Source organism: Astatotilapia calliptera, chromosome 7 (genome assembly GCF_964374335.1).
Source record: "Astatotilapia calliptera chromosome 7, fAstCal68.1, whole genome shotgun sequence".
NCBI lineage: Eukaryota > Metazoa > Chordata > Actinopteri > Cichliformes > Cichlidae > Astatotilapia > Astatotilapia calliptera.
This window is the reverse complement of record NC_137428.1, coordinates 47,693,429-47,720,450: the sequence shown is the minus strand read 5'-3', so window position 1 is coordinate 47,720,450 and position 27,022 is coordinate 47,693,429. Positions and strand designations below refer to the sequence as shown.

The 27,022-nt window shown below is 39.5% G+C and overlaps 1 protein-coding gene across 2 annotated transcripts in view; it reads left to right on the top strand.

Annotated features, from left to right (window-relative positions):
• The window catches only part of pik3c2a (phosphatidylinositol-4-phosphate 3-kinase, catalytic subunit type 2 alpha), a 44,863-nt gene that overhangs the window by 12,269 nt on the left and 5,572 nt on the right, over nucleotides 1-27,022 (top strand). For both annotated transcript variants that reach the window (XM_026175139.2, XM_080303764.1), the window contains exons 3-24: nucleotides 5,135-5,232; nucleotides 6,513-6,673; nucleotides 14,170-14,290; nucleotides 15,403-15,514; nucleotides 15,658-15,737; nucleotides 16,660-16,723; nucleotides 17,141-17,287; nucleotides 17,401-17,434; nucleotides 17,672-17,912; nucleotides 19,716-19,838; nucleotides 19,952-20,119; nucleotides 20,416-20,533; nucleotides 21,103-21,245; nucleotides 22,695-22,886; nucleotides 23,014-23,107; nucleotides 23,270-23,364; nucleotides 23,501-23,681; nucleotides 23,787-23,891; nucleotides 25,083-25,175; nucleotides 25,774-25,903; nucleotides 26,152-26,288; nucleotides 26,462-26,631. In XM_026175139.2, the coding sequence (XP_026030924.2) occupies nucleotides 5,135-5,232; nucleotides 6,513-6,673; nucleotides 14,170-14,290; nucleotides 15,403-15,514; nucleotides 15,658-15,737; nucleotides 16,660-16,723; nucleotides 17,141-17,287; nucleotides 17,401-17,434; nucleotides 17,672-17,912; nucleotides 19,716-19,838; nucleotides 19,952-20,119; nucleotides 20,416-20,533; nucleotides 21,103-21,245; nucleotides 22,695-22,886; nucleotides 23,014-23,107; nucleotides 23,270-23,364; nucleotides 23,501-23,681; nucleotides 23,787-23,891; nucleotides 25,083-25,175; nucleotides 25,774-25,903; nucleotides 26,152-26,288; nucleotides 26,462-26,631 (2,807 nt within the window). The remainder of the gene's footprint in view (nucleotides 1-5,134; nucleotides 5,233-6,512; nucleotides 6,674-14,169; nucleotides 14,291-15,402; nucleotides 15,515-15,657; nucleotides 15,738-16,659; nucleotides 16,724-17,140; nucleotides 17,288-17,400; nucleotides 17,435-17,671; nucleotides 17,913-19,715; nucleotides 19,839-19,951; nucleotides 20,120-20,415; nucleotides 20,534-21,102; nucleotides 21,246-22,694; nucleotides 22,887-23,013; nucleotides 23,108-23,269; nucleotides 23,365-23,500; nucleotides 23,682-23,786; nucleotides 23,892-25,082; nucleotides 25,176-25,773; nucleotides 25,904-26,151; nucleotides 26,289-26,461; nucleotides 26,632-27,022) is intronic.

Genomic DNA, 27,022 nt, shown 5'->3' with positions numbered 1-27,022 from the left:
GCGTGACATCAAGGACAAACAAGCCTGTCTCCCCGAACTGAATCGAGCCAATAGGGACATTTTTCAGGATGGTTATATTTTCTACCTTTTCCAAACCTCTCAGCAGGTTTGGAAAGTTATGAGAAATAATTTGTGACAAGTTTCAGTCTTTTTGTCTGTTAGCTGGAAGAAATTCTCACCAAAGTTGGGTTTCAGAAAAAAACATATTCATGTAATTTTTCAGCCTTTGTGCACCAAAATAAAGATCTGTCCTGCAAGTCTGTAAAGTGGTAAGCTTGACAACAGTTAGTAGTGCCTTTCTGAGAGTGTTTGAGTGTTACCTGTGACCACATTTGTGGCTATGTTGGCGCCCCTCAAGCACAGGCAGACATCGCAGTAGCCATTGTTTTTGAATGCAGAACTTTTTTCTGTTCTTTGGCTTAGTTGGTCAATCCTTAACTATATCTTGTCATGAGTACATGTAAACAAATTGCCAGAAATAAAATAACATTACAAAGATGTCTTTTATCTTTTATTAAAAACACACACACAATAAGAGGGATGAGAGAATGAGAAGGGCGTTGACTGAGAGGGAAAGCCAAAGAAAGCTCCTGAATTACGAATGGCTGATGAAGAGAGTAAAAGTGTAGGTGGGAAAATGACAACTGAACCAGTAGAAAAGAAAAAAGACTGCTTCTTTCAACTGCAGTGGTTAATGCAGTACTTGTGATTGCATTGTGATGAAAAGGGAATGCTTTGTGTGTTGTAGAAAACTCTCTAAACTAGAGACACATTACAATGAAACAAAGTATTGGATAACAGAGAATGTTGCTGTTGGAATTTCTCCGTCCATGAGTGTGCTAGGGAATGAGCAGGAAGGTTCTTTCAGACAGAGACACTAAATTGTAGTGCAGAATCTATGGTTATGCCATTCAGGTGGACTTCAAAGAAGTCATTATTCATGGTGTTCATGTACACAGCAGAGTATAATCCCAACATCAGCAGAAGCTGGCTGTCATCTTGCTTGTACTTTGACTTTTCCTCTCTTTGAAAGCAACAGTGAAGGTCAGCAGTTTCAAAGGGAGTGGTTCACATAAGCTACTTAAGTGGCTAACATCGCAGATCACAACATTCTCTGTGGATACCATTGCTCCCCTGTACTATTGGATATATATCACTTTTCTAGTCACCAGTTAGCCTAAAATGACTGTCCTGGAATATGTGTGAGGAAGTCAGTTGCCAGAAAAATCCCATATGGGCACTTGAAAAACATACAAATTATGCTCTGAAAAGTCTGACCTGATGAAGGTATTTGAACTTCTCGCTGTGAGACAACGCTGGTAACCAATGTTGTTGAAAATCTCCTTTTGAAGCTGGAGAAAACTCGACTTATCCCAGCTCCTTTTCAGCTGGCAAAAACAAACATGCCTTTCTTTTCTTTTTTCGTTCTTAAGACGTTACCTATATTGTCAGCCATTGTTTATGGCGAAGGGTCATGGGATCCATGACCTTTTTAATATTAAAGTTTTTTTCATTTTTATGTAGTATCCACTCACCATCAATGCATACATCATTCAAAACTAGGTTATGCAAATAAAGCTAGCATGCAAGGTTGAATAATACCATGCTGTACTAGAAGGAAAGGGTGTTTGACTAGTTTGTGTACTGGTGCATTCATTGGAGAAATTTGGTAACACCAGTATACTTGTGGAAAATTTGGTCTTTAGTAAGAATCTGAGATGAAAGTAATTGTTCAAGACATGACTGATAGGTTTGATGTGACCAGTCCCACAGCATACTCTCTGTGTCCTTTAAGGCCAGCCACCATGACGATCATAATCTGTTGTACTCAGACTGTAAAACCAGAAACACAATGTCATCACACATCACAGTAAACGGAGGCGGAGCGTTAAAGACTAATCAGCTCGTGAAGCATACGAAGCCATTCCCATGACTCTGGACACCAGGATCTCTCAGTCTGGGTCTAACAAAATTGATCAACCAAAACAAAGACTGGCCTGTCTCACTGTACAGCCCGGTGTGTGTGTGTGTGTGTGTGTGTGTGAGAGAGATGTACTATGCCTGTCAGCTCACACGACCTCATTGGATTATCTGCTCATGTTTGTTTTTGGTGCAGCAATCCTGCTCCAAACATAAACACTTCAAATATCCTCTACTGGTCTCATTCTTTGCTGGGTTTCTGAGGTTTACTTTGTTCCTTTCCTCGCATTTTCTTCCTTTTGCAATTTTGATCCTGTTTTTTGGGTTTATTTTGTTTTTTAGTTTCATTCTCTTTTTTGTTTGATACCTTTCTCTCTCTCACTCCGTTTGTCCTGTATGTATTTATTGATTTTTTTTTGTTTGTTTGCTGTTTAAAACTTTTTCCCCCTTCGAACCGAGATTCCTTCACGTATGCGGAAAGTAAAACATATGAAAATGTGATCACTCAGTACTTTTCGGGTTACAGAATTGACCCTTATTTATTTATTTATTTAGTCAACCTTGATAATTATGTTTTGTTCAGACATACCATGTTGACAGATTTGCTACTATTCTCCAGTAGAGTAATGTGTAGATGATAATACGGTATTTAAGACAAAGTTTGACACCAAAAAAACTGCAGGGCAGAAACCCACTCTACTTCATCCCTGCAGGGATTTTCGGTCCCAAATTTTGGCCTTGGGTCCTCTACCCGAGACCTGGGAGCTTGATGGTCCTGCACAGTATCTTTACAGAGGTCTCAGAGGTTGTTCCTGGGATCTGTTGGAGGCACTTGCCTATCTTGGGAGTCATTGCACCGAGTGCTCCGATTACCACTGGGAGCACTGTTGCCTTCCCCCTCCACATCTTCTCGAGCTCTTCTCTAAGCCCTTCATACTTCTCCAACTTCTTATGTTCCTTCTTCCTGATGTTGGTGTCATTTGGTATCGCTTCGCTCTATCACTACAGCCATCTTCCTCTGTTTGTCTACCACCACTTTGTCCGGTTGGGTAACCATCACCAATTTTCCGTCTGTATCTGGAAGTCCCACAGGATCTTAGCTGGGTCATTTTGGACCACCTTAGGGGGCGTATCTCATTTTGATCTCAGTCCTTCCAGGCCATATTTGGCACAGATGTCTCTGTATACTATGCCGGCCACTTGCATTCCATGTATGTCCTGCCAGCTAGCATCTTGCACCTTGCTGTTATGTGCAGGACTCTCTCAGGGGCAACTTTACACAGCCTGCACCTGGGGTCTTGCCGTGTGTGGTAGACCCCAGCCTCTATGGATCTTGTGCCCAGAGCTTGTTCCTGTATTGCCATGATTAGTGCCTCTGTGCTGTCTTTCAGTCCAGCTTTGTCCAGCCACTGGTAGGATTTCTGGATGTCAGCTACCTCCTCTATCTGCCGGTGGTACATACCGTGCAGGGGCCTGTCCTTCCATGATGGTTCCTCCCCTTGATCCTCTTCTTTCTTGGGTTTCTGCTGCCTGTATTCACTAAGCACATGGTCAGTTGTGACCATCTTCCTGATGTACTCCTGGATGTTTGTTGTCTCATCCTAGACAATGATTGTGATACTCACAAGTCCCCAACCCCTCTCTCCTTCCACTTAGTGTACAGCCTCAGGGTGCTGGATTTGGGGTGGAAACCCTCTGTGCATGGTCAGGAGCTTCCTTGTCTTGATGTCAGTGGTTTCCATCTCCTCCTTTGGCCAGCCTATTATCCCAGCAGCGTACCTGATCACCGGCAGGGTGTAGGTGTTGATGATCTTGTTCTTACCATTCAGGTGACTCCTCAGGACTTGCCTGACCCACTGCAGGTACTTGGTGGTTGCAGCTTTCCTAGCAGCCTCTTAGTGGTTCTCATTTGCATGTGGGATCCCCAGGTACTTGTAGCTGTCCTCAATGTCTGCAATGTTGCCTTCCGGTAGTGCAATCCAGTCAGTTCTGACTACGTTCCATCTCTTTGTTACCGTATGTTTGTTTGTTTGTTATTATTTTTGCTCGTTTATATGTTCATTAATTTTTTAATTTGCATTGTTTAATTATTCAGTCATTACACAAGTCTTGCGTGATGACTTCCATAAAACCCACAAGACTTGATCCAGGAGCAGCTCAAGAAAATCTGAAAAAAAAATTCCCATAAAAGGAATTGTGTGGGTTAAATTAGCAGGACATTACAAGCTGTAAAAAAAAAAAGAGAGAAAAAAAAAGCTAATTGTCCAGTTTTATTGTCATCAAAACATAGAAGCTCAGCTCCATACTCCCCACCAAGCTCCTCAAAAAACTGGATTCAGAATTCCTCAGAAGTCTCTGAATGGAGAACCAAACTCTTATTATGGCATTTAAGATATTTCTTTCATCCCTTTTCTTTCTTTCCCTTCCCACAGTCCTCAGACTTCTTTGGGAATTATGTCAGAGTCACAGATTTCCAACGCATGACTGAGCACTTTATTTAGACCGCCTAGAGCCTAGCACCGGAAGGGGCAGGACCCTTTCACTTCTCATTTCCTGTACCACAGGAAGTGCATTCCTCAGCTGCTGGCAGTCGAACCACAGTTAAGAGCACAGTGTAACTGTGAGTTCCCGGCACTGGGCCAGCCTCCAGGAATCTTGGAGTAACTCCCAGTGGGCTGTCTCAGGATTTGGGCTGTGAGTGACAGAGCTGGATCAAGACAAATTTAGAACTCTCACTTCTTAAAATTATTTTGAGATTAAAAAAGAAAAAAATTGTGTGTAAGAAATATCCAGTTCAGCTGTTGTCATGTTTATTTTGACTTGAACCAAACTACTGCTTGACCATAGGTTAAGAGGCAGCAGCATAAAATAGCTGGGAAACTATATAGGCATCAAGCTTTTGCCATTGCTGACATGTTCATTCCCTGTAGGATTCATAGCTCTGAGCTGTCTTTAATCAAACTGCCCTTTCAATAGTCCACCACCAACAATCAACACAAATCACCGTGAAGACCTTTAGCATTGCTAAACCTTAGCACCTTTACACTGATATATGGAGATTTTAATTGAACGTACTAAAAGCGACTGCCACTGAAGCCATACCCCCGCTGCTTTCTTTGTGCCCTGCTTGTCTTTTGAAATATGTAGGTAGGTTATTCATGTTTTATTCTAGTTCTCTGACTCGGTATCTACATGTTTGACTGTGCTCCTGTAGGAGAAGGGAAAAGGAAACGCTCTGGTAAAGAATGACGCCCTGGAAGAACAGGATGCACAGAACCTGGAGATCGTTGCCTTCTGTGAAGACATAGCATCGTAAGAACCCTCTTCTTGCCATTGCCTTTCTTATATGCTTAAATATAAACATGAAACAATTTATTAAACCGCTCACAAAGTCACGTTTCACATACCACAGGATCTTCACAAGTTGGAGCCATTAGTTCTACTGATAAGTTAAAACGGTGTAAATGATGGATGTAGAGAAATGTATGAATGTAGGGAGATGTTACTCGTTTGCAGTCTCAGTTCTTCGCCATATTGGTTTTCAGAGCAAAAGAATCACTATCTTTGGATGAAAGAGTGGAGCCACAAGTCAATAGTTAAGTTTAAGGGGAGTCCTTGTAGGCTACTGCTACTTTTGTCGAGACACCTGTCTGTTGAAGGATCCATTCACCCTCCTCATAGTTTTTATAAATGAAACGATCCACAGTGGCCAAAGGCTTCTTTTTTTTTGTTCCAGGCTATAAATACACATTTTTAGTTAGGCATGTGGGATTCTGTCAATTTTAAGATAGTCTTAAGTGACATTTACACTAACTGCAGTTTTTTGCCCTTGGATGTTGGTTTCATTTTTTTTTTTTTTTGATCCAAAGGCTGCCCCTTTAGTGCGGCCTGTAGGCAGTGAAGCACACAGCCACAGAAATTACTTTTAGTTGGTTGTAACTGCCTAAAAAGATGCTTTTACCAAATATAGAATTTCATGCATGCATTTGCTTAATTGCATGGTTTCAATTCTCTTCATTGCTTGAGGCTGTACAGAATTTCTCACTCCGGTAGTTATTTTGGGTGGAGTAAAGATGACGCTCTGCTTGGAGAATCCATTTTCATTGTGTTAATAAAGTCAACACCCACTGTCGTTTGCCAAACAACTTCCCTGCATGCTTGTGGGTCAACAAATGGTTTGCATGGATTCTGTTGAGAGAACATGGTGGGGGGGTAGGGGGGGCATTTTCATAACATTGTCGGTCAACATCAGACACTTACAGATGACTAATTTGAGGCCTTATGGAAGCTTCTTGGGACTGGAGAGTAATTGGTTTTCAGTGATTTTATAGGATCTTTTCCATGTGTGTAATCATAATGTGCTATTCAGATTTGCTCTCCTTTCTCCCCTCCATCCATTTTTCCTGTTACACTGCCCATCCTGCATTTAGTAGTCTCATCCAAGCCAGCTGATTCATATGCTTGGCTTGCCTTGGCTTCCCCTAATGTATTTTCACTGGCCAAGTAGACCAAAATATGAATAGCAGAAAGTGCTGTACGTTTGTATTCTGATTTTTTTTTCTTTATTAACATTTTTATTCTCCCCCTACCAGCCTACGTTCCAAATTCCCTCATGATGACATTGCAACCAACCCTGGCTTCGTCCTTAGCCCTGTCATTACCCAGAGAAATGGTGGTGGTGATAATAGCTGTTCTGTCAAGGTTTCTATCGAAATCTCTGATTCTCAGCAGCCTGTAACCTTCACCTGTGACGGTAAGCATCTGAACAAAGTCAGAAATTGTCTGTTCTATGAGCCGTGTTTCAATCAGTTCTTTACAGGATGAAAGGACAGAATATGTGCTTGATACGTCACGTGATACAAATGCCACTATGAAGGAACCAAAGAGGTGTCAAGTTTGTTTTAGCTTATTTGTTGGATGCACCCCTATTTGATCTCAAACTGTTCTAAAATTGTTGCATAATAACCTGTTAAGAAGCCCAAAGAGTTTGCTGTTGGTGCAAAAGAACAAAAACAAAAAAACTACTGTCATAAATCCAATTTATACACTCGCACATCTCCTTACTGCAGGGGGTCCATAGGCAATGTCTTTGTTAGTCAGAAAGCTGAAAAACTGGTGATGATTCAAACCTGTGGTTCAGACTCTTCAGACAATTGCTTGATCCATTCTTAGCGACTTTCAAAACAGTGCTTCCTGGTGCAAAATGCCAAATTCCTGTACGGATGGGACACCACGTGAATTGGCTAAAAAGGAAACTTGTGCCTCTTTGCCTTTAAGAGCGAGCAGCTCCAATTTCAGATAAGAGAGCTCTGAAGGAGGAAACAACATTCACAGTTGCCAAACTCTTCGCACACACATTTTTCTTTTCATTTTTTTTCTGTCGTGGGAATTATATTATGTTCCTTTTCCACACAGATAAAGGTTTGTGCCCTCACCATTCAGTAGCCATGTTGGGCAAAAGGAAGTGGAGTTAGTTTTTGTTGTGTTTTTTTCCCTCCTCAAGGTCCTATTAAGGATTTTGGTTTAGTTCCCTGTTTATTTGGGGAGCTGTAATTGGCTAACCCCTCCTTATTCACATACAAATCTACAAACGCTCTGACTGACATGTCTTTAAGGATCTGAAGCCAAACACACTGGAGGCTGTCAGGCAGTCCACTGCGCTCTTTTGTTGGACATGTTATTCCAACTGTGTGACCAAATTCACCACTGTCTGGGTCTTTGAGGATCAGTGTGTCTGTGTGTGAGTGTATATCTAGATTATTTTGCATCTTACTGTCTGTGTCCATACCCGAAAAAAAACCATGATGCTTGTTTCGTTTTAACACCAAACATATTTTCTTAGACATAGACAAGTTCTCAGGCCTTAGTGTGTACATATATATTACTTATGACATAGGCACCACTCTGAAAAGCCCAGTTCAAAATCAAAAAACCTATGAGAAATGTATTTAATACTTTTTTGCTTTTTGTAGGTTCCTGCTTCTTATCATAGTTTACATTGTCTTCCCAGTCACTTTCTAAATAGGGTTCTTTTGTCCATGAGTGATGTCTTTTTCATTAGTTCAACTCAAAGCTAACCCTAAACCTTTCTCAGTGTTGCTCTTCATTCACCCACTTTTTGGTCTTGTCCTTTTTTCAGAAACTACAAATTAAAAATGCCACATGAGAAATTTTTCCCATCTACTCTGCACCTTCTTGTCTCCATCTTTTTCAGTTTTTTCTTTTCTTCACACATTCTATTTGATCTTCATCTTCTCTTATTTATCACCCAGTAGCTCATCTTTTATCTGTTGTGGAAGCCTCAAAATTTTGTGACTTTGTTAGTGGTGCATCCACTTGCAGCTGATTTTCTTATTATAAATGAAAGTGTATTTTATTAAAAACAATGTTTGTGCCCTTCTGAAATCTTTGACTGTGCTCATATTGTAGAGAACAGGCCGACAGAGAAATAACTGATTGTTGTAAAGTTTGGCTGTGAACTGCTGCTGCCTTCTCAGGGATTCCTTACATACTGTGGCTGAAGAGGGAAGATGGAAGAGAGTGAGAAGGGGAGGAAGCAATACATTTAAGAATTACAAAAGAGGATGGAGCAAAAAATGTGACAAGCTAAAGGGAGTAAAGAGATGATTTATAAAGGAGAGAAACCAAAGAATGATATTTATGAAGAAACTCTGTGCCAAAGGTACAGACTTCGCGTAAGAGAATGAGAATTGCTTGAAGTGAGAAGTAAATGTGTAGAGAATGACAGAAGTGAAATTCTAAGACCCGGGTTGTCGTCTGCTGCTGGGAGGGTGTTGGAGAGGCGACAACACCATGTTTCTTAAATCTTTCACCTACAAAAAAAAAACCTCTGTCAGAAAGAACTTTTAATAGGTAACGTCTAACTAAACTAAAATGCAGAAATCAAACTGGCTGTGGCTGGAATGGGAATTGGCACCTAGAAGTCTAAGCCCATAGTACTCAACCGGAAAAGGGTGGAGTACCCACTTGGAGTTGGGAATAAGTTGCCAAGTGTAGTTTAAGTATCTCAGGGTCTTGTTCAAGAGGAAGGGAAGAAGGAGCAAGAGATTTACAAATCGATTGGTGCAGCATCTGCAGTAATGAGTGCGATGTACCGGTCTGCTGTGGTGAATTGATGCTATAGATGTACTCTTCAATCTGCATTCCCACCCTCACTTTTGGCCACGGCCCGTGGATAGTGACTGAAAGAATAAGAGCGTGGATACAAGCAACGGAAACTGGTTTCCTCTGAAAGCTGTCAGGGCTCTCCAGTTGAGGTTGTTTGGCCCTCTGCCTAGGATGCCTCCTAGGTCAGGTGTGTTAGGCATGTCCCACTGAAATGAGGCCCTGGGTTAGACCCAGGACACACTGGTGACATTACATTTCTCAGCTGGCTTGAGAATGCCATGGTGTTCGCCCCATAATAGCTACAGGAGGTGGCTGTGGAGATGGGCAGTCTGGAGGTCTTCTTAGGCTGCTGCCCCCATGGGACGGATGGATGGCCTGAAATTCTTAGTATCATAGAATCACTAATACAGTATGCTTTAATTATCAACTTTAAACTCTTCCACTTTCTGTTATGTTTTAGCATGGTACTTTTCTTCTTATTGTGGTTTTCCCTTTGCTGTTGTGGGCCTCTTTTTCTTTTTTTTTTCTTCTTCTTTTTTTCCCCCTCTTTGATTCTCTCTGACAATTGGACTTGTTACAAAAATATAAATCTCTATTTCCTCTCTTCACACCTTTCCGATCTTTGCCTTGTAGATTTAACAAGTGTAGAGTGACTTCTGACCCTCTTACTCGGATTCTACATAAAAGGGATTTGACATGCACTGTAACAAAAAGTAACTTTTGTTGGTCTCACTTTGTTTTCAGTTCTGTGCGCGTGCGTGCATGTGCACTAAATCAACCATTAATATTTTTGTTCGAGTGTGACTCCACCAACACCATTCCCCAGTCATGTGTGAAATGGTTAACATGTGATTTCGGAATGTTCTCCTCTTGTAACTGGTGCCCTCAAATATGCCCGCTGGGAATTCCTTTTTTTGTTATTCTCTTTTTATTAAACAACCTATATAAACACAAATAATCCAAAATAAACATATAATCAAGAACAGACGTAAATAAAAAATAAATAAATAAAAATAAGAAAAACAGACGGGTGTACCCTCTAGTGTGTATGTACTCGCACACACATATTCACTCACACACCCATATTCTTAAGCATACATACACATACCTACTTACATATGTGTTCACTTGTAGTCTCATACATACTAACATATACATATAAACACATAACGATTCAGAAATGTGGCATATATAGTTACAGAGATTCAAACAAGATCGGGTCTCCTTAACCGGATGTAGTGTTTCCATTTACCCCAAATTTCACTAAATATATCAAACTGGAGTCTTTTAATGAAGGTAATTCTTTCCATTTTAAACATCCCATATACAGTCTCATGCCAATCACCCAGTGATGGAATTTTCGCACTAAGCCATTTCTTGGTAATAATTTTACGGGCAGCCAAACTCAGGATACCATACAACTGCTTAGACATTTTATCTACATTTACTGAGTATAAATATCCAAACAAAAGTTCGTCCCAATTAAAGGGAAGCTGCATACCAAAAATAATCTGCAACTCAGAGTGGATCAATACCCAAAAAATGTTGATCCTTGGGCAAGACCAGAACAGATGAAAATGTTTTACTCCTTGGGCCCCACAATTTCTCCAGCAATTAGAGTGATTAAAATAATGTTTACTTTGTGCAGGGGTAATAAAAAACCTACAGATACTCTTCCAACCGTAACATCTCCATGTATTAGAACTAGAAATTCTCCACTGAAAAGCGCACTGCTCATACCAAATGTTATCTGATATTGCTATATTTGTTTCATTTTCCCATTTTTTTTTTGATGTAGGTAGTATTCCACTTCTTAACCTCTTGTATACCCTTGTACAATCTTGAAATCACCTTAAGGCCTGTGTCAGCCTGATAAGCCTTGACAAATATACTCAGAACAGGTAAAGAAAAAAGATCTGTTCTCTTAGGTATAAAATTATATAGATGATGCCTAATTTGTAAGAACCTAAAAAAGTCCGTTTTACTTAACTGGTATTGATCTTTTATTGATTGGAAGTCCCTAAGAATTCCCTTATCGTAAAACATACAATATGCCGTTAAACCTTGTCCAGACCATTTTTTATATCTTACGTCTAATTCATTAGGTAAAAAATCACTGTCAAAAGCGCACCATCTTAAAATCCTAACCTCTTCAATCCAATCATTCTTATTAAGAAATTGTAACCAGAGTTTTAAAGGTAGGTTAATCCATTGGTTTCCTTGATGAATTTGTTTTTTAATAAGTGTCACATCCCCTAGAATTGCCTGAATTGGAGAATCTTTTAAGGTCACTGTTTCTAGTTCTTTCCATCTCGCTTGATAATCTACATTACACCAACACACTAATGTCCTCAATTGAGCAGAAATATAATAGTCTTTCAAACATGGGAACCCCAACCCTCCTTTGTCTTTAGCCAACTGAATAGTTTGGTACTTAATCCGTGGTTTTTTTCCCCTGCCATATAAACCTAGAGATTATTTTGTCCCATTCCCGAAATTGTTTGTCAGTTATTTCTACAGGGAGTGTTTGGAATAGGTAGAGCATCCTGGGCAAGATATTCATTTTAACTGTATCTATACGTGATTCAAAATTTAAAAATGGTAATAAATTCCATCTTTTAATATCCTCATTTATTTTATAACTTAAAGGATTAAAGTTTGCATTGTATATCTTAGACAGATCTTTAGTAATATTTACTCCAAGATACTTCATCTGCTCCATTTCCCATTTCAAATTGGCTTTAGCCTTAATTTCATAATTGGGCTCATAGTTAAAAGTTAATATCTGAGTCTTCGATATATTTAGTTTATAACCTGATATTGAACTAAAGATCTCCAGAAGTGACAATAGCTTGGGGAAAGTAGTGTTTGGATTTGTCAAATAAATCAAAATATCGTCAGCAAACAAGGAAATCTTATGCTCTCGACCCCTAATCTTGACTCCAGTAATAGTATTGCTTTGTATTACACTTTGACTCAGGGCCTCTATGAAGAGAGCAAAGAGTGAGGGGCTTAGAGGACAACCCTGACGTGTCCCTCTCTGTAGGTTAAAAACATTTGAAAGCGCCCCGTTAACTTTGATTCTTGCCTTTGGTGATTTATATAATGCTTGTATAATCCTGATAAACGATTGATGGAATCCGAATTTATCCATGACTTTGTATAAAAATTCCCAATTAACCCGATCGAAGGCCTTTTCTGCATCTAAGCTCATAAGGACCATCTGAATTTTATTTTTCCTAACATAATCAATAACGTGTAGTGTTCGGCGAACATTATCTTGCGTTTGTCTCTGCTTAATAAAACCAGTCTGATCCAAACTAATTATCTGAACAAGAATATTTTCAATTCTTTTGGCAAGAATGTATGTAAATATCTTAAAGTCCTGGTTAAGAACACTAATGGGGCGGTAATTTCCACAGTCAAGCCTGTCCTTTCCTTCTTTAGCTATTATAGAGATAGAAGCCTCATTCCAAGATGGGGGAATTACTCCCGTCTTTAAAATATAGTTGAATGATGTTCTCATCAAAGGAATCAGTACCTCTTTCATTTCTTTATACCAGTCTGATGGGAATCCATCTGGGCCTGGGCATTTATTCCGTTTCAATTTTGTAATAGCTTTTTTAATTTCAAATTCAGATATGTCCTTGATTAGGGTTATATTCTGTTTTTCATTCAACTTTGGTAAGTCGAATGAATCTAAAAAAGATATCATACCTTTAATATCCACTCTAGGTTGTGTATATAGTTCTTTGTAGAATTTTAGGAAGGCTGACTGTATATCTTCAAGTTTATACACAATGTTATTTGTTTGAGGGTCCTTTATTTTATATATTGTATTTTCTAATTGTTGTTTTTTTAATTTATAAGCCAGTAATTTAGCAGATTTGCCTCCTACCTCATAGTATCTTTGTTTTAAAAAAACCATATTTTTTTGTATTTCACTTGAAAAAATTTCATCGATTTCGTTTTTCTTCTTTTGTATTTCTAATTGTAAGTTTGTAACTGCGCTTATTTTATGGGCATCTTCAAGATATTGTAGTTGTGTCTGGAGTTTTCTTAAATGCTCATTTCTCTTCTTTTTTAAATTAGCGCTGTAACCTATGAGTTTTCCTCTTATCACTGCTTTTAGGGCGTCCCATAGAATTCCATTACCAGTTCAGAATACTTCCAAAATGAGGCATAGTCTGTGTAATTGCATTGTTATAAAATGCTCTTGTAGCACATATATGACCACCATTGCCACACAGGCATTGCAGTGCTTGCTTAAGCAGCAAGAAAAGCCTCACCATTCCTCCAAAGGGTGGAGGGTGGTGTGTTATTGCTTTAGGCAGGGGTGGTCCAGCTCCGTGTGTGTCAATATGAACTTCTTTTAAGTAACCTGAGCATGTGTGCTTAATCCAACGTCTAGATGTTTCTGTGTGTGAAGAGTCTGTGTCTGTCTTTTTATCTGTCAGCCTGTGTTTATGTATATTCAGTGTGCTTAAAAACTCAGTTGAAGAAGGTAAACAGCAGAATAATCTGCTGTGTGTCAAGTTACGCTCTCCACCTAAGCTTCGCTTGGCCTGATACATCAGGTATCGTAGGACACGCAAATGCCTAGAATCCCCCTTAATATCATTTCACAGCGTTCTGTGGTAATGCCTTTGATTCGAGAACTGGTTTGATTTGAAATATGAAACACGAACTGTTCAGAACCTGGGAGGATGTGTTTTGTGGTTAGAAAGGAATTTTGATCACTATAAGATTTAGAGTTCGGTTCCTACACCTGCAAAAACAGCTTTTTAACAGCCTCAGAAACGTATTGTGGTCAAGTCTCACAAAAAAAGCAACTGGAACTGGCTATTTACCTTTTAATCTTTCTAATTCAAATTAGTCTTTTTTTTGTTTGTCAGGTATGCTGTGGTGAATTGTTTTGAGAATGCTCCAAATATATTTTTTAATGCTAACCCAGTAGGTCGTGTGCTCAGCTTTGTTCCATAATTACCTTTTCCTCTCCATCTGTTGATCTTTCCATCTTTTGCCTCTGCTCCACGTTTACCTCTCTTTCATGATTACCTTCTTCTCTTTTCTTCATTATTGTCTCTGGATAATTCTCATACCTTTTTTTTTCTCCTTAAGTGAGTTCTCCAGTGGAGCTGTTGATCAGTCAGACTCTGTGCTGGGTCCATGATGACTTGGACAAGGTAGACTTCTCCAGCTATTTGCTCAAAGTCTGTGGCCGGGAGGAGGTGCTGCAAAAGTGAGTATTTCTAATACACTGGCATGTGAGAAGCCACTTCTCCCAGGAGTTTCTAATAAGTTTATTTTCTCATCCATTTTTTTACTCTCTTTCTCAGTTTCTCTCTTTCATCTCTTTGTCTGTGAGTCTCCTATCTTGGCAACGTGTTTAATCTGTCATCATCAGTTGCTGGCTAAATTAATGCTGTGTTTGTTGCACGACCGTTTGCTGGAATAAAGCTTAATAATCTTGCACTGGCTACACTCAGAACTACGATACCATTTACTGTAAAATCATTATGTATGTAACCATCACTTTATACTTTTAAACATATGTTGTTTAAGTGCTTGTATTTTTATTATGGATTACATCTTTGGATTATTGGAATTTATAGTAAGCTAGCAAGGAAAACTTTTACTGTATTAGAAAAAATACGAGTCTGGTATCAACATGTGTTTTAAAACCTTTAAGGAGAACGGTAACTTGTTTTGACCAGCACCATATCCCACTTGATAATATGATCCTACAGAGTTTACCAAAAATACAGTTTTCAGAGTTTTCATCAAAAATGGATAAAAATATGTGAGGTACCAGTGCTTGTTTTTGTCACACAGACACAGTTTTGTTATTGAAACAGAGATTTGGATTCTTTAAATATAAAAGGAATCTTTTTTTTTCCCCTTTAGAATCTGACACTGCGAGTATAAAAATACTGATTTATTTATTTTGTTTTTAACAGAGCTTACAAATGTTTTTTAGCCCTGAACATTAAATATGTCTATCTTCTGTAGTTAAGAAATTATCGTGGTTAAAAAATGCTGGGGAAAAAAAGTGCAAAATTTCAACCCACCTCTGGGATGAAATTATTCTTCGAGGGTCTGTAACTCTGTCACTGGCATTGATTGATTTTGTTTTCATTGAATGGCCCATTTGCTAAAAATAGGCACAAATATAAGCAAATATTATTTTGTCTTTTAGAGAAATGTATACACCATCAGTGGGTTAACCCCTTTCTGTTAAAACCTTCCTTTAAAATGTTTTCAACAATTGCTCTATAATATTAACATATAATTGTTTGTTTTTTCTTTTCTTTTTTGATTTAAACCCTTTTTATCTGTCACTACGTGCCACAGTAAACACAGCCTGGGCAGCCATGAGTACGTTCAGAACTGCAGGAAGTGGGAGAATGAGATCACATTACAACTGCTCTCTCACTCAACTATGAGAAGGGACTTGGCACGCACTGTGAGTTACTCTGTCATCCTATCATATGGGCTCCTTACCCACTCCTGAAAACCAACAACATGCAGTCTTCATATGGTAAAATCGTGTTTTGACTGATATACTTTTGGTTGATAGACTGTTGCTGTTTTCCTTCTTTTACTTAGGCAGAAGATGACAAGTCTACCATAAACTTAGAGAAGCACCTGGGCCTGGTGGAGAGGCCTTTTAAGGAGAATGTCACAAGGTCTGAGCATCCTACATTAGTTAGAAATGTCACAAACAACTTCAGAACAAGCAGACTTAGTATTCCATTTTCAGTTGATGATTAGTCCTGTATTTTCACTCCTACTGTTATTTTACTTATTTTAAATCCTCTCTTGGCTCTTTCCAGAAAAGTTAGATGTGATTAAAAAAATAATTGAAGCCTGCCTTTAAAAAACCCCCAGAAGAAACATAAACTCTACCTGATATTAATTTGGCTTTCTTTCAAAGTCTACTTCTCCTCTGGGTGGCTTCCACTGCTGCTGCTATTTTTAGACTGCTCCCTGGGAGTCTCTTTCTCACCCCTTTTTTACTGTGCACTCTGCCATTCTGCACTCTGGTTCTCAAATGTATGCCAAGAGCAAATATACATTCATCAAATGGTGTTGAAAATTTAGTCCCCAGCTCTGAATGGAGCACTTTTCAGCAGCTTTCATTCAAAGAGAAGAAGGCAGCACTGTGATGATGTTGCCTATGTAATTTCCTGAGGTGTCTAAGGGAGAAGAACTATAGCACTTGTCAAACATGACTCATTGAAAACAAATATGATTTTTGTTTTGTTTTTTTCTTGTTTTTTTGCCACATAAGCACAGTTGTCCCATCTTGCTCACCAGACTTGTATCCCTACTACTTCATCACGTTCCCCAAAATGGAAATTAAGTTGAAAGGTAATGGTTTTAAAACAGTGGAGGGACACACAAGCAGGATGTTCACAGAGCGATCTAGAAATGGCAGCTGCACTAAAAGCAAAAGTCAGCAAGAAGATTGTCTTGATGGAGGGATTCGCCAAATTTAAATCACATGAGGTTCATCTGTTTTTGGAGGGGGATTTTTTTGTGTCTTTTTCAATGTCTCTGATTCAAGAACTGTTTGATCACGCCTAATATCTGTGTCTCTTCATGAAGACAAGGTCTGGCTGATTATTTGGAAGGCTATCACAATCAAGTCAACATCTGTCTACAGAATGAGGTACGTGCAATTAGAGAAAATATTGTTAAATGATTAGGATGGTAGTTTGTTTAAAAAAAAAAATTCAAAGTTTAGTCTAATAAAAACTAATAATGTCGTAAAATACCCCAAACATTGTTTTCAAATTCCCTGCCCGTTTTTGTGTCTGTTGAAATGCGTGTTAGTAAACCAGGTCATTCTTGGAAGGCAGTTTTCTACAAAAATGTTTTTCAGCCATTGCTTGTTGTTGTGAGTTAATTGAATGCAGCCTGAATGGGGGAGTGAGACAATACAACCCTAAAACTGACATGTTGCTGATGAGTGCTTCAAGATGTGTTTGAGCTACCTTCTCCAGAACGAAATAATGTTTACTAAATGATGCAATTTTAGCATGCAGAAGTTTGTTGCTGTACTAACCTGCTCTGTGTCTCTGTTTAGAGTACCCAGTATAAGACAGTGGATCGGCTGGTGCAGACTGTAAAGAACATGTGCTGTGCTTTAGATGAGGTGGAGACCCAAGCCATCACAGAGGCAGTCAAAAGACTAAGACACTCTGTCAATTTACCCAGGACACGCTCACCCATGGTTCGTTCTTCATATATACTTCACACACACACACACACACACACACGCTAGCTCATTCATACCATTGCTTAGTTTCATTTGCCTTTCTAAGACCAACATGCTTTCCTTTCTAGATGGGATTGACATCATCTGGCCAGTCATCAAATGGTAAGTTCTATAAATAATATACAGTGAGACTCAAACAGCTCAGCTCAAAGTTCTTTGTCACCCCTTACGATGAAACAGCTTTTGTTGAAAAGTGTTACAATTTTGGCAAATTATTTGCAGTCTAAGGAAAATGAAGTTAAAATCATGTACTGTGTTTGCTCTCCCATCTATAATACACTGCAACAGTGAGCTGTAGATGCATTGTTAATAACATATTGACCTAACATGGATCCACAGGTCTCACCAGTCCTGTGGAGGAAAGCATGGCGTTGCTAACACAGGCCATCTATGACCTGGCCAAGCTCTACCTGCGCTCCTTCTCCTCTCCATCCTCCTCCTTCCACTCCCCTCCATTGCCCCAGGTTACCGATGGAGACGCTGTGGAAGTGAAGAGAAGCAAAGAAGCTTCTGGCACCACAGACCACCTTCAGTTCACACTGTTTGCCTTGCACGGCATACCAGCCAACTGGGTCAGCAGGTAAGCAGTCAGTGGATGAATGCAGATCTGAATATAAACATACTGGGTGGGGTGATTATATTTATGCGGGACACCTATTAAATCTACATGTTTTGGGTGTTTGTAACAAACTAACTCCTGCTTGCTGATACAGTAGGTCACACTTTACAAAGTACAGATCTCTCATTTTCATCTGCATTTTCTTTGTTATAATCCAGTTGCTGGTCATTTGTGCATACAGCTGAAAGCCACATGAAACCTGAAGTTGAAAGTTTGTTGCAACAAAACATTTTATTTTCTACCAAACCTTATCAAGGCTGCTGTTTTGAACAACTTTATTCTTTCCTGTAGGATAATTAAAACTTTTAGGTAAGAACAAATGGATGAACAATCACCCACTTTCTTGGTATTATTAGTACCACCCACACTTCACCCAGTTTTACTTATGCAAGATAAGATCAAAGAAAGACAGAAGGTGGTGGAAAGCAGTTTGAAGTTATAATTGCTTCATTTTGCAGGTGCATGCAATGCTTACAAGAACAAAGAAGCGATAAATTCTCTTTTAGCAAATAGCAATATAAGATTCAACAAATGTGGTGTTATAGAGTAACAATTTGTTTAGCAGCTAGGAATGAGGAGCATATTTCATTGGTGCCAGAATAAGCAGTAGTCACTTAAACTGTACTGTCACAGAATGTCTTGTTTTCTTCTACTAAACAAATGGCACTGGTGTTGCTCCCCGTGTCTTATTTTTCCATGCCAGTGTCCAGTTTCAGTGCGTCTGGAACACAGTTGAACCGAATTTTCTGTTCCCAGCTCTGTCACGCATTGGTGAACAGCATCAGGGCGTTTCTGACAAGCCCCCTCCACGTTAGGATCTCTAAAGATCTGAAAAGAATTTGTATGCTCTTATCAAAGAAAAAAGGAGCTGTAACCCTGACTGTAAGACGGGAAGAGTTTTTAATCTATCATTTTGGATTGTTGCAGTGTGCCTTCAATAGTAATTTTCTGGTCATCCGTTTAGGCCTTTTATAAAGAGAGGAACTGTCTAATAACAGGCCTGTTTACTCTGGTTTGGCCTCTTCCAGCAGCTGTTTTAAGCCAGCACCAAACATTGCTGCAGTGACAGTTATTCCGAGGATCCCTCCAAAAATATTTATAGCAGAGGGACACAGTGATTCCAATATTTCTGGTCCCAGATTAGTGGCTAAGTATGTTTGTGTTGTGGTGTTATACCAGTGCTGCCTTACTGAAGCTGAGCGTTTGGCATTGTTGTTGCTAGCATGTCCTCCATCTGGAGTGTCAGTAGAAGCCAGCATATTGAGACACCACGGCTAGTGGTAGAGCTGCCAGCACAGATGGCTCTGAGCAGCAGATCAGGCTGATTGTAGTGAAAATACATTATCAGTTTTCTTTTATTTACATGTATATTTTATTTATTTAGTATACAACAGAATATGGTCTGCATCAGACTCAAGGTCATTACTGAAAACGCCAATTAGATTGTGTTGGAGACAGGACATGTGGCATCCACTCGACACCTTCAATTTCAATCATTGCCATTCAAATTTACATTCTCTCTGTTAGGTAGAAAAGACATGCTCTGGTGCACGTGTGGAAATCACTTTTTGAAAACAGACCTGTGTGAAAAATTAAATACTGGATGACTTTTTTTTTTATACCTTTATTCTAGCAACATGCCATCAACAGACTACTAGAGTTCTACTAGATAGAACTCCGTGTTTTGCCCAATGTTTTCTGTGTTCAGTAGAATATGCAGTTAGTTGTGGACAAATAACCACACGTTTTCTGGGGTTGTTTCAGTTACGAGAAGTACTTCCTGGTGTGTTCCCTCACCCACAATGGCAAGAACTTGTTTAAACCAGTCCAGTCCAAGAGAGTGGGCACGTATAAGAGCTTCTTCTACCACATCAAATGGGATGAACTGTAAGTCTTTCCTTTTCAGTGTACTCAATTCACTTTCTTTCTCTGTTTTTTCAAACAATAATGTAATATTATTGTCTGTCCATGCTGCTGACACTGCTTTTTGTCTGTCCAAGGATCAATTTCCCCATAGCAGTAGCTGTGCTCCCACTGGAGTCCATACTGAGCCTGGCTCTGTTTGGGGTGCTGAATCAGAATGCCAGTGGCTCCCCAGACTCAAACAAGCAAAGGAAAGCCCCAGAGCTGCTGGGCAAGGTCTCAATGCCACTCTTTGATTTCAGACGGTGAGGAAAGAAGAGCAGCCGGTAAAGGCTGTACCTATGTTTTAATGTTTTTCACTTATTTTACCTAGTATGTTCATATTAGTTATCACACGTTCTGTATTATTACATGTTATTTTAATCACTAAAAGTAATCGATGAAAGTAAAGGAACTTTTACTTTTTTGAATCTCTAAAACAAAAAATATAAAAAAAATTAGCAAGCCAGAAATTAACATTAAAGGATCATAAAACTTTATATTCTTGCCATTCTTCTTAGGATTGCTTGCTCTTGTTGTTTATTGCCGACTGTTTTTGCAGAGTGCTTGCTAGGGGCACCCGACTGTTGTGTCTGTGGACGTCTGCCCAGGGAGCAGCCGCTGCTGCCAGCTCTGCAGGCAGCCGCAAGAGGGTACCAACAGAAAGAATCGTACTGCAGGTTGGCAACAACATTAGTGCAGACTTCTTCCCAACTATCTTTTTTCTTTTTTTTTTTTAAGTTTCCATTTTTGATGTATTTTCTTTGTAGTGCAAATCATTACATCTTATTTATTTTATCTTTTTTTTTTTTTATCACAAATGTTCTTTGGAAACATGATTGCATATGATTGGTATTAGCACTGCTGTTCATGATGCTGAACTAAGTCATTTTACATCAAATACAAAGAACAGTGTGTTGGATTAACATATAGTACATCTGTAGTTGTTTACAACCAACTGGACACATTTTAAGTCAAACAGGATCATCACGTTTAGTAGAAAATCTGTTGCCGGCAATGACTGCCTAAAGTATTGGACCCCTAAACATCAACAGACACTTTGTAGCTTTCCTGGTGATTGCAGACATCTTCAGCTTTTGCTTGTTGAGAATATCTTTAAAAGACAAGTAGATACTGGTGTGCAAGTTCCTCTGCAGAAATATGTGAGGTTGCTGTACACCTTGATTCAAAATTTCTTTCCGCTATTAATAAACTGAGCCCTGCTCTGGTGTTTTTTTGTTACCTTCAGGTGAACTTCCCCAACTCACCAGTGGATGTTTTGTATGTTGGACCCAAAGAAGCCCCCAGCCCTGAGCCCCACACACTGGAGGAGCTGGACCCTGACCTCCGACGAAAACTGGAGAAAATTTGCAGCCGAGCTTCCAATTTTGGGTAGGAGATTATTCCCTGTGTTTTTCTAAAGTATAAGGGAAAGATTGTAATGCAGAATTCAGAAGTATTTAACAGTTAATGTATCAGCATTTTGCGGTGTCAAATAAAAGCACTGATATCAGTTAAAACCACTAGAGAGCGAGTCTTGGAGTTACTCAGCCTGATGCACGTAACAGATGTTATTCAAGAGGCTCAAAGCAACTACTGCATTTAATAACTTCTCAATTTTTGTAATTATTTTGTCTTCATATGTCCAAAATCCAACAAAACCCAATATTCTTTTTATTAATTTTTTCCTTGTTTTTTTTTTTTCTTTTCATGCAAATGGATAAATGACTCTAAAGCTTATAAATAGGATGTGTAAGGCAGTCTTTGTAATAGAATTCACCTCATCAAATTTAATGTATACGCTTTCAAATTCTAATCGTTGCCCTTTTGATGCCAGTTAGGCTTGTACTAGACTTGCAGTGCTTGGGGTTATGAGAGTTTAAAAAGATATGCACAGAAAGAGTATTTCTAGTTAAGTCTCCCATTAAGCAGGCAGCTTTTTGGCTTTCTTTCAGGCCACCTAAAATCCATTAGACTTAATAGATTTAAGAAGGGATTTTAAAAAGATGCTGCTGACTTTGCCAGCCACAGTTCCCAGTACATGCCTCTCTGTTGTCTGCTCCAGCGTGTCTGTGTTCATCCAGCTGCTACGGGCCCAGTTAAATGCTCTCTTATGCCTGCTGCCAGCCAAATCTCCTCTCCACGCTGCCAACATCCGCGAGACTCAACCGGCACTTTAACGCAGAGCTCTCTCTCACTGGGCTCTCACCGCCTGTTTGCTGTCCTGTCCATTCATTTCTGTAGCCTCTGTGGACACAGGGCTTGTGGAGCCACATCAGTGCTTATTTAGCAGGAGCTGTCTTTTTTGTGTGTGCAACACTCCTTTACTCCCTGAAGCAGGCAGTTTAATTGTTATTTACTACTGGAAGGTCGGGGTCAGGTACAAGTTGGAGTTTTTTATTTGAGGGGTCAGGGGGGGAGGGGGGGAGTAATCTCCAGGATTTGGGTTTAAAGCAGAGCATCAAAAAGTGATTTAGTTGTCTTTCAGGGACTAGCAGTCGACCTTAGTGAAACATGCGACAGATATGTAACCATAAAAGGAGGAAGTCCTTCCAATTTGTGTTCAGTTTCCTGTTTAAACGTGCATTGCAACTATAGAGATTTTATTGCTCGCTTTGCATTATGTAGGATTCTGCTGAAAGGGCCCAGTCTGTTTTAAATATCACTTTTGAGTCTTTAATAATTTTGAGATTTCTGAGTTTTGAGATGTCATGACCAAATCTTTTTAAACACGTGTGTAACTCAAAAACTTTTGAGTTGAAGTCTTTCTTTTAATTTTATGTAAACAGCATTTAGACATATCCCCCCCCCCCCCCCCCCCCCCTCCTCCTTTGTCCCCAGGCTGAAGCGAGCAGACCACCAGCTGCTGTGGGACCATAGGCTCCACTGTCGGAGGGACCACCCCAGCAGCCTCCCTAAGGTACTGGCCAGTGCGCCCAGCTGGGACTGGGCCAGCATGGCTCATATTCACTCCCTGCTGCACCACTGGCCCACCCTGCCCCCCGTAACAGCGCTGGAGCTACTTGACTCAAAGTACGGCGTGAGCTCAGTACTTAGACACACACAGATTTTTACAAATACAAAAATTCCTTACTTATATAAAGGAGAATAGAATGTGTGCGTTGTCTCCCATCTCTCATTGTAATGTATGTTTGTGTAGGTTTGCAGATACTGAGGTGAGAAGCGTGGCTGTTAGTTGGATTGAGAAGAGCAGCGATGATCAGCTGGCTGACTACCTGCCACAGCTCGTACAGGTATAGCTATATGTACAAAGGTCTGCACTAAAATATGTGCTTTACATCCACTTTAAATCTATTTATTCCCTCTTTATTAAAATTCTTTTTCTCATGTGCTCACTCACAATTCCTTCAGTTAAAATTCAAAGTCTGTTTTTTGTTTCCTCATATGCCCACCAGGCAATAAAGTTTGAGTGTCACCTAAAAAACGCCCTCGTCATGTTCTTGCTGTCCAGAGCACAAGGCAACATAAACATAGCACACTACCTCTATTGGTAAGTGTACAGCCAAAAAATAAATAAAAATTACAATCCTAAAGACTTTAAGAACATGTATATGAGAAATCATGTGATAGATGTGAAGAAAATGTATTTTAAAAAGTGGTCATCACCATATCTACAATGGTTGCAGGCTGCTAAAGGATGCTGTGCAAGATTCCACCTGGGGACAGCGCTATGAGCGGGTGCTGGGTGTCCTGCTGTGTCTGTGCGGAGCCAGGCTGAGGGCAGAGCTGGAGAAGCAGACTCACTTGGTCACGCTGCTGGGAGCCGTTGCTGAGAGGGTCCGACAGGCTGGTGGATCTACACGACAGGTTAGCATGTGCACATGTGTGTTCGTGCGTGTGTTAAAGGCCATGTAGAATGTCCTTTCTAAACGTGTATGTGTATTTACCTATCTGCATGTTTGCGTTTGTTAGGTTGCACTCCAGGAGGGCCTTGAAAACATTCAGAACTTCTTTCAGAGGAACAGCTGCCGACTGCCCCTCAGCCCCAGTCTGGTGGCAAAGGAGCTAAACATTAAGGTAACACACACAAACACAGTTAAACAATTATCTGAAACCATTAGCTGTACCTGAAGAAAAAGGATTGCGCTCTATGCATTAACTATGCGTTGTTTAAAATTGTATCCAGCTCAGCAGACCTTTTACACTATACTGACTATATCTGATGACAAAATTATCAAGTGTAGAGAATAAATAAAATAATCATTTAATGGAACCAACCACAGAGCAGGAATAGAAGAAAACCTCAACTGAATTTTGCTGCTGTAAATGTTTCAGTTCAAACAATTGAAGAAATGAGCTTCTTAAGTTACAACTTGAACAAAATATAAAGCATGTGAACAAATGTTCCAAAATATTACAGAGATGGTTATCATGGTTAATGAGATCCCCTAAATGATGTATTTATACTTCTGTAAATGCTGTACTCTTCTAAGTAAGAGGAGGATCACTGCTTGGCACAATGGGAATTGTGAGAGATGAGACACAAAGGATTACATTTGGTGACTCATGCTGCCTGCCTCCATCTGCACATTTTAGCTTTCAGCTTTGCCAGCTATAAGTTAATTTGCAATTAAATATAAATTTATATTAAGTTTTACATCCATGGCTCTCAAAGTTTGGTCTTTGTTAACATTTTCTGTCCTCTTGAATGCAAAAAGGACAAAATGTACTACTGTGCACATTATGATTTGATGAAGAAGTCCTGAACCGGACTAATTGTAGCCACTCTCTTCCACCAACCACTGCACAATAAAGCTTTCTAGCACTGGTAAATGTAGCTTGTATTAAGAAATGCTACAGCTACTTTCTCTTATGGTATCAACTACAAACCACGACAAAAATGACAGCTGCCACTGTGAGCCCCCATCCTGTGAGCCTTAATCAAAACCTTGCTGTACCTTTTATATAGCTTGTATGATTTATGCAGGCATGATTTTTCACAATTTAAAAAAAATTAATATATAAGTGTCTTTACATTATTCAAAGTCATTACTTTGTTTATCCTGCTGAAGTTACTGGATGATAACATTTCAGAAAATGCTAAATGTTCACAGGCTGTCTTTTCCGAGTAACATGCAGGTTTAAAAACATCCTCGAATAAATCAAAACCGTAGAGAAATCACTAATCACTAAATCACTTTGGGATGTGTCTCGGAAGACAACATAACAGTGTGATGTAATGCAGAGGATATTGCTGTTTGTGTGTAGGCCTGTTCCTTCTTCAACTCCAACGCTGTTCCCCTCAAACTGGCATTGGTCAACGCCGACCCCTTGGGAGAAGAGATCAATGTTATGTTCAAGGTAGTGTATGCGCAGACACACAATCACACACGCCCAATGTAAAATGCTGAAAATGAGTACACTGATCAGCAAGTCAAACAACGCCTGAGAACAGGTTCGAGTGTGTCTTTCATGCATGTTTCCATGTTTTATGAGTGGAGCCCACAGTAGCACACAAACATGTTGTAACTGTTTACATAGTCTTGATATGAACACTGCACCCCCTGGTGGCTGAAGTTTAAACCAGCCAGTAATTGATAGATACAGTTTACTCAAACAACAAATGCAAAATGAAGTGGCTTAATAAAAAAACAAAATAATGTATTTTTAAAAAATTAAATATCTCAACAGAAAAAGAATAACAAAACAAATGATTTGATAATTAAAGTGCCTCAATAAAATAAAAATGGGTAAAAATAATATGTAATTACTCTTGTGTATAGTGTGCTTACTGTAAGAAACAGTGCAAGGTATTTAAATAAATACTATACTGAACTAAAAAATGGAGTGCTAAGGATTCTCTGATTGACAAATTTTGTAAAGACTTATTGCACAGAGTAGAAAAGATTCCCTATGTGTGTATAAACTAGCTCTCTCTTGATCTACCTGCATGCATCAGGTCGGAGAAGACCTGAGGCAGGACATGCTGGCTCTGCAGATGATTCGCATCATGGACCGAATCTGGCTGCAGGAGGGTCTAGACCTCCGCATTGTAAATTTCAAATGCATCTCCACTGGCAAGGACAAAGGTAACAGACAAGCACATAAAGACACACTCCCGTCAGTCGGCTTTAAATATCCATTTACAAACCAAGCACACATGTGTACTAAAAATACTCCTACACCTTTTTGTCTGTTTAATCTGAAATTGCTCCTAGCATTATTAGAAAGCATTCCTGCCATGTAGCTAATTTGTTGAGTAAACCAATTACCACATTTACAGTTAAATATACTATATAGCCAGTGTAGTGTTAATAAAAGATTTGCTGTTGTGTAGGTATGGTAGAGTTGGTGCCTTCTTCTGACACCCTCAGAAAGATCCAGGTGGAGTACGGCGTGACAGGATCTTTTAAGGACAAACCACTGGCAGAATGGCTTCGCAAGTACAACCCCGCTGAGGATGAGTATGAGAAGGTGATACATATTCTCATGAAATTTAAAGCACTTGTTAGTCTGTTTGACCTTTGACCCTTATAAATGTGAATCCTTAATCCAAACATGCAACCTTTTTTTTTTTTTTTTTAATTTCATTGCAGTACTCGCTTTATTTAGCCATGCTTAAAATACCCTTTTCTCCTCTCCTTTAGGCTTCGGAGAACTTCATCTACTCTTGTGCTGGATGCTGTGTTGCAACCTACGTGCTTGGCATCTGTGATCGTCATAATGATAATATCATGCTGCGCTCCACTGGTCACATGTTTCACATCGACTTTGGCAAATTCCTGGGCCATGCCCAGATGTTTGGCAGCTTCAAGAGGTGATGATCAAATCTCACATGTATCATGGATGCAAGTGTGAAATTGCTATAGATAAAGGATGCTTTGTCGCGCTATCAAGTTTTGAAGGTGTGCCGTAGTGATATGATTGATTTACAACCCTCGTAGTTCCCAGGGGACTCCCACAGCACACAGGTGTTTTTTGGTTGTTGTTTGTTTTGAGTGCCTTTAGAACTAATGTGTTAAGTTGTCACAAACAATTTAAAAAGTGTGATCTTCACTTTTATGGATGAAAGGTATGTCAAGCACCCAAAATGAGGTGAAAAAACAAACAAATCCCGAAAAATTATATACCTACCCCACCGAAGACTTTGTGCATAGTAAGATATTAGAGTACATCCCTGTGCTCAAAGGCCCCACAATTCCTTTGTG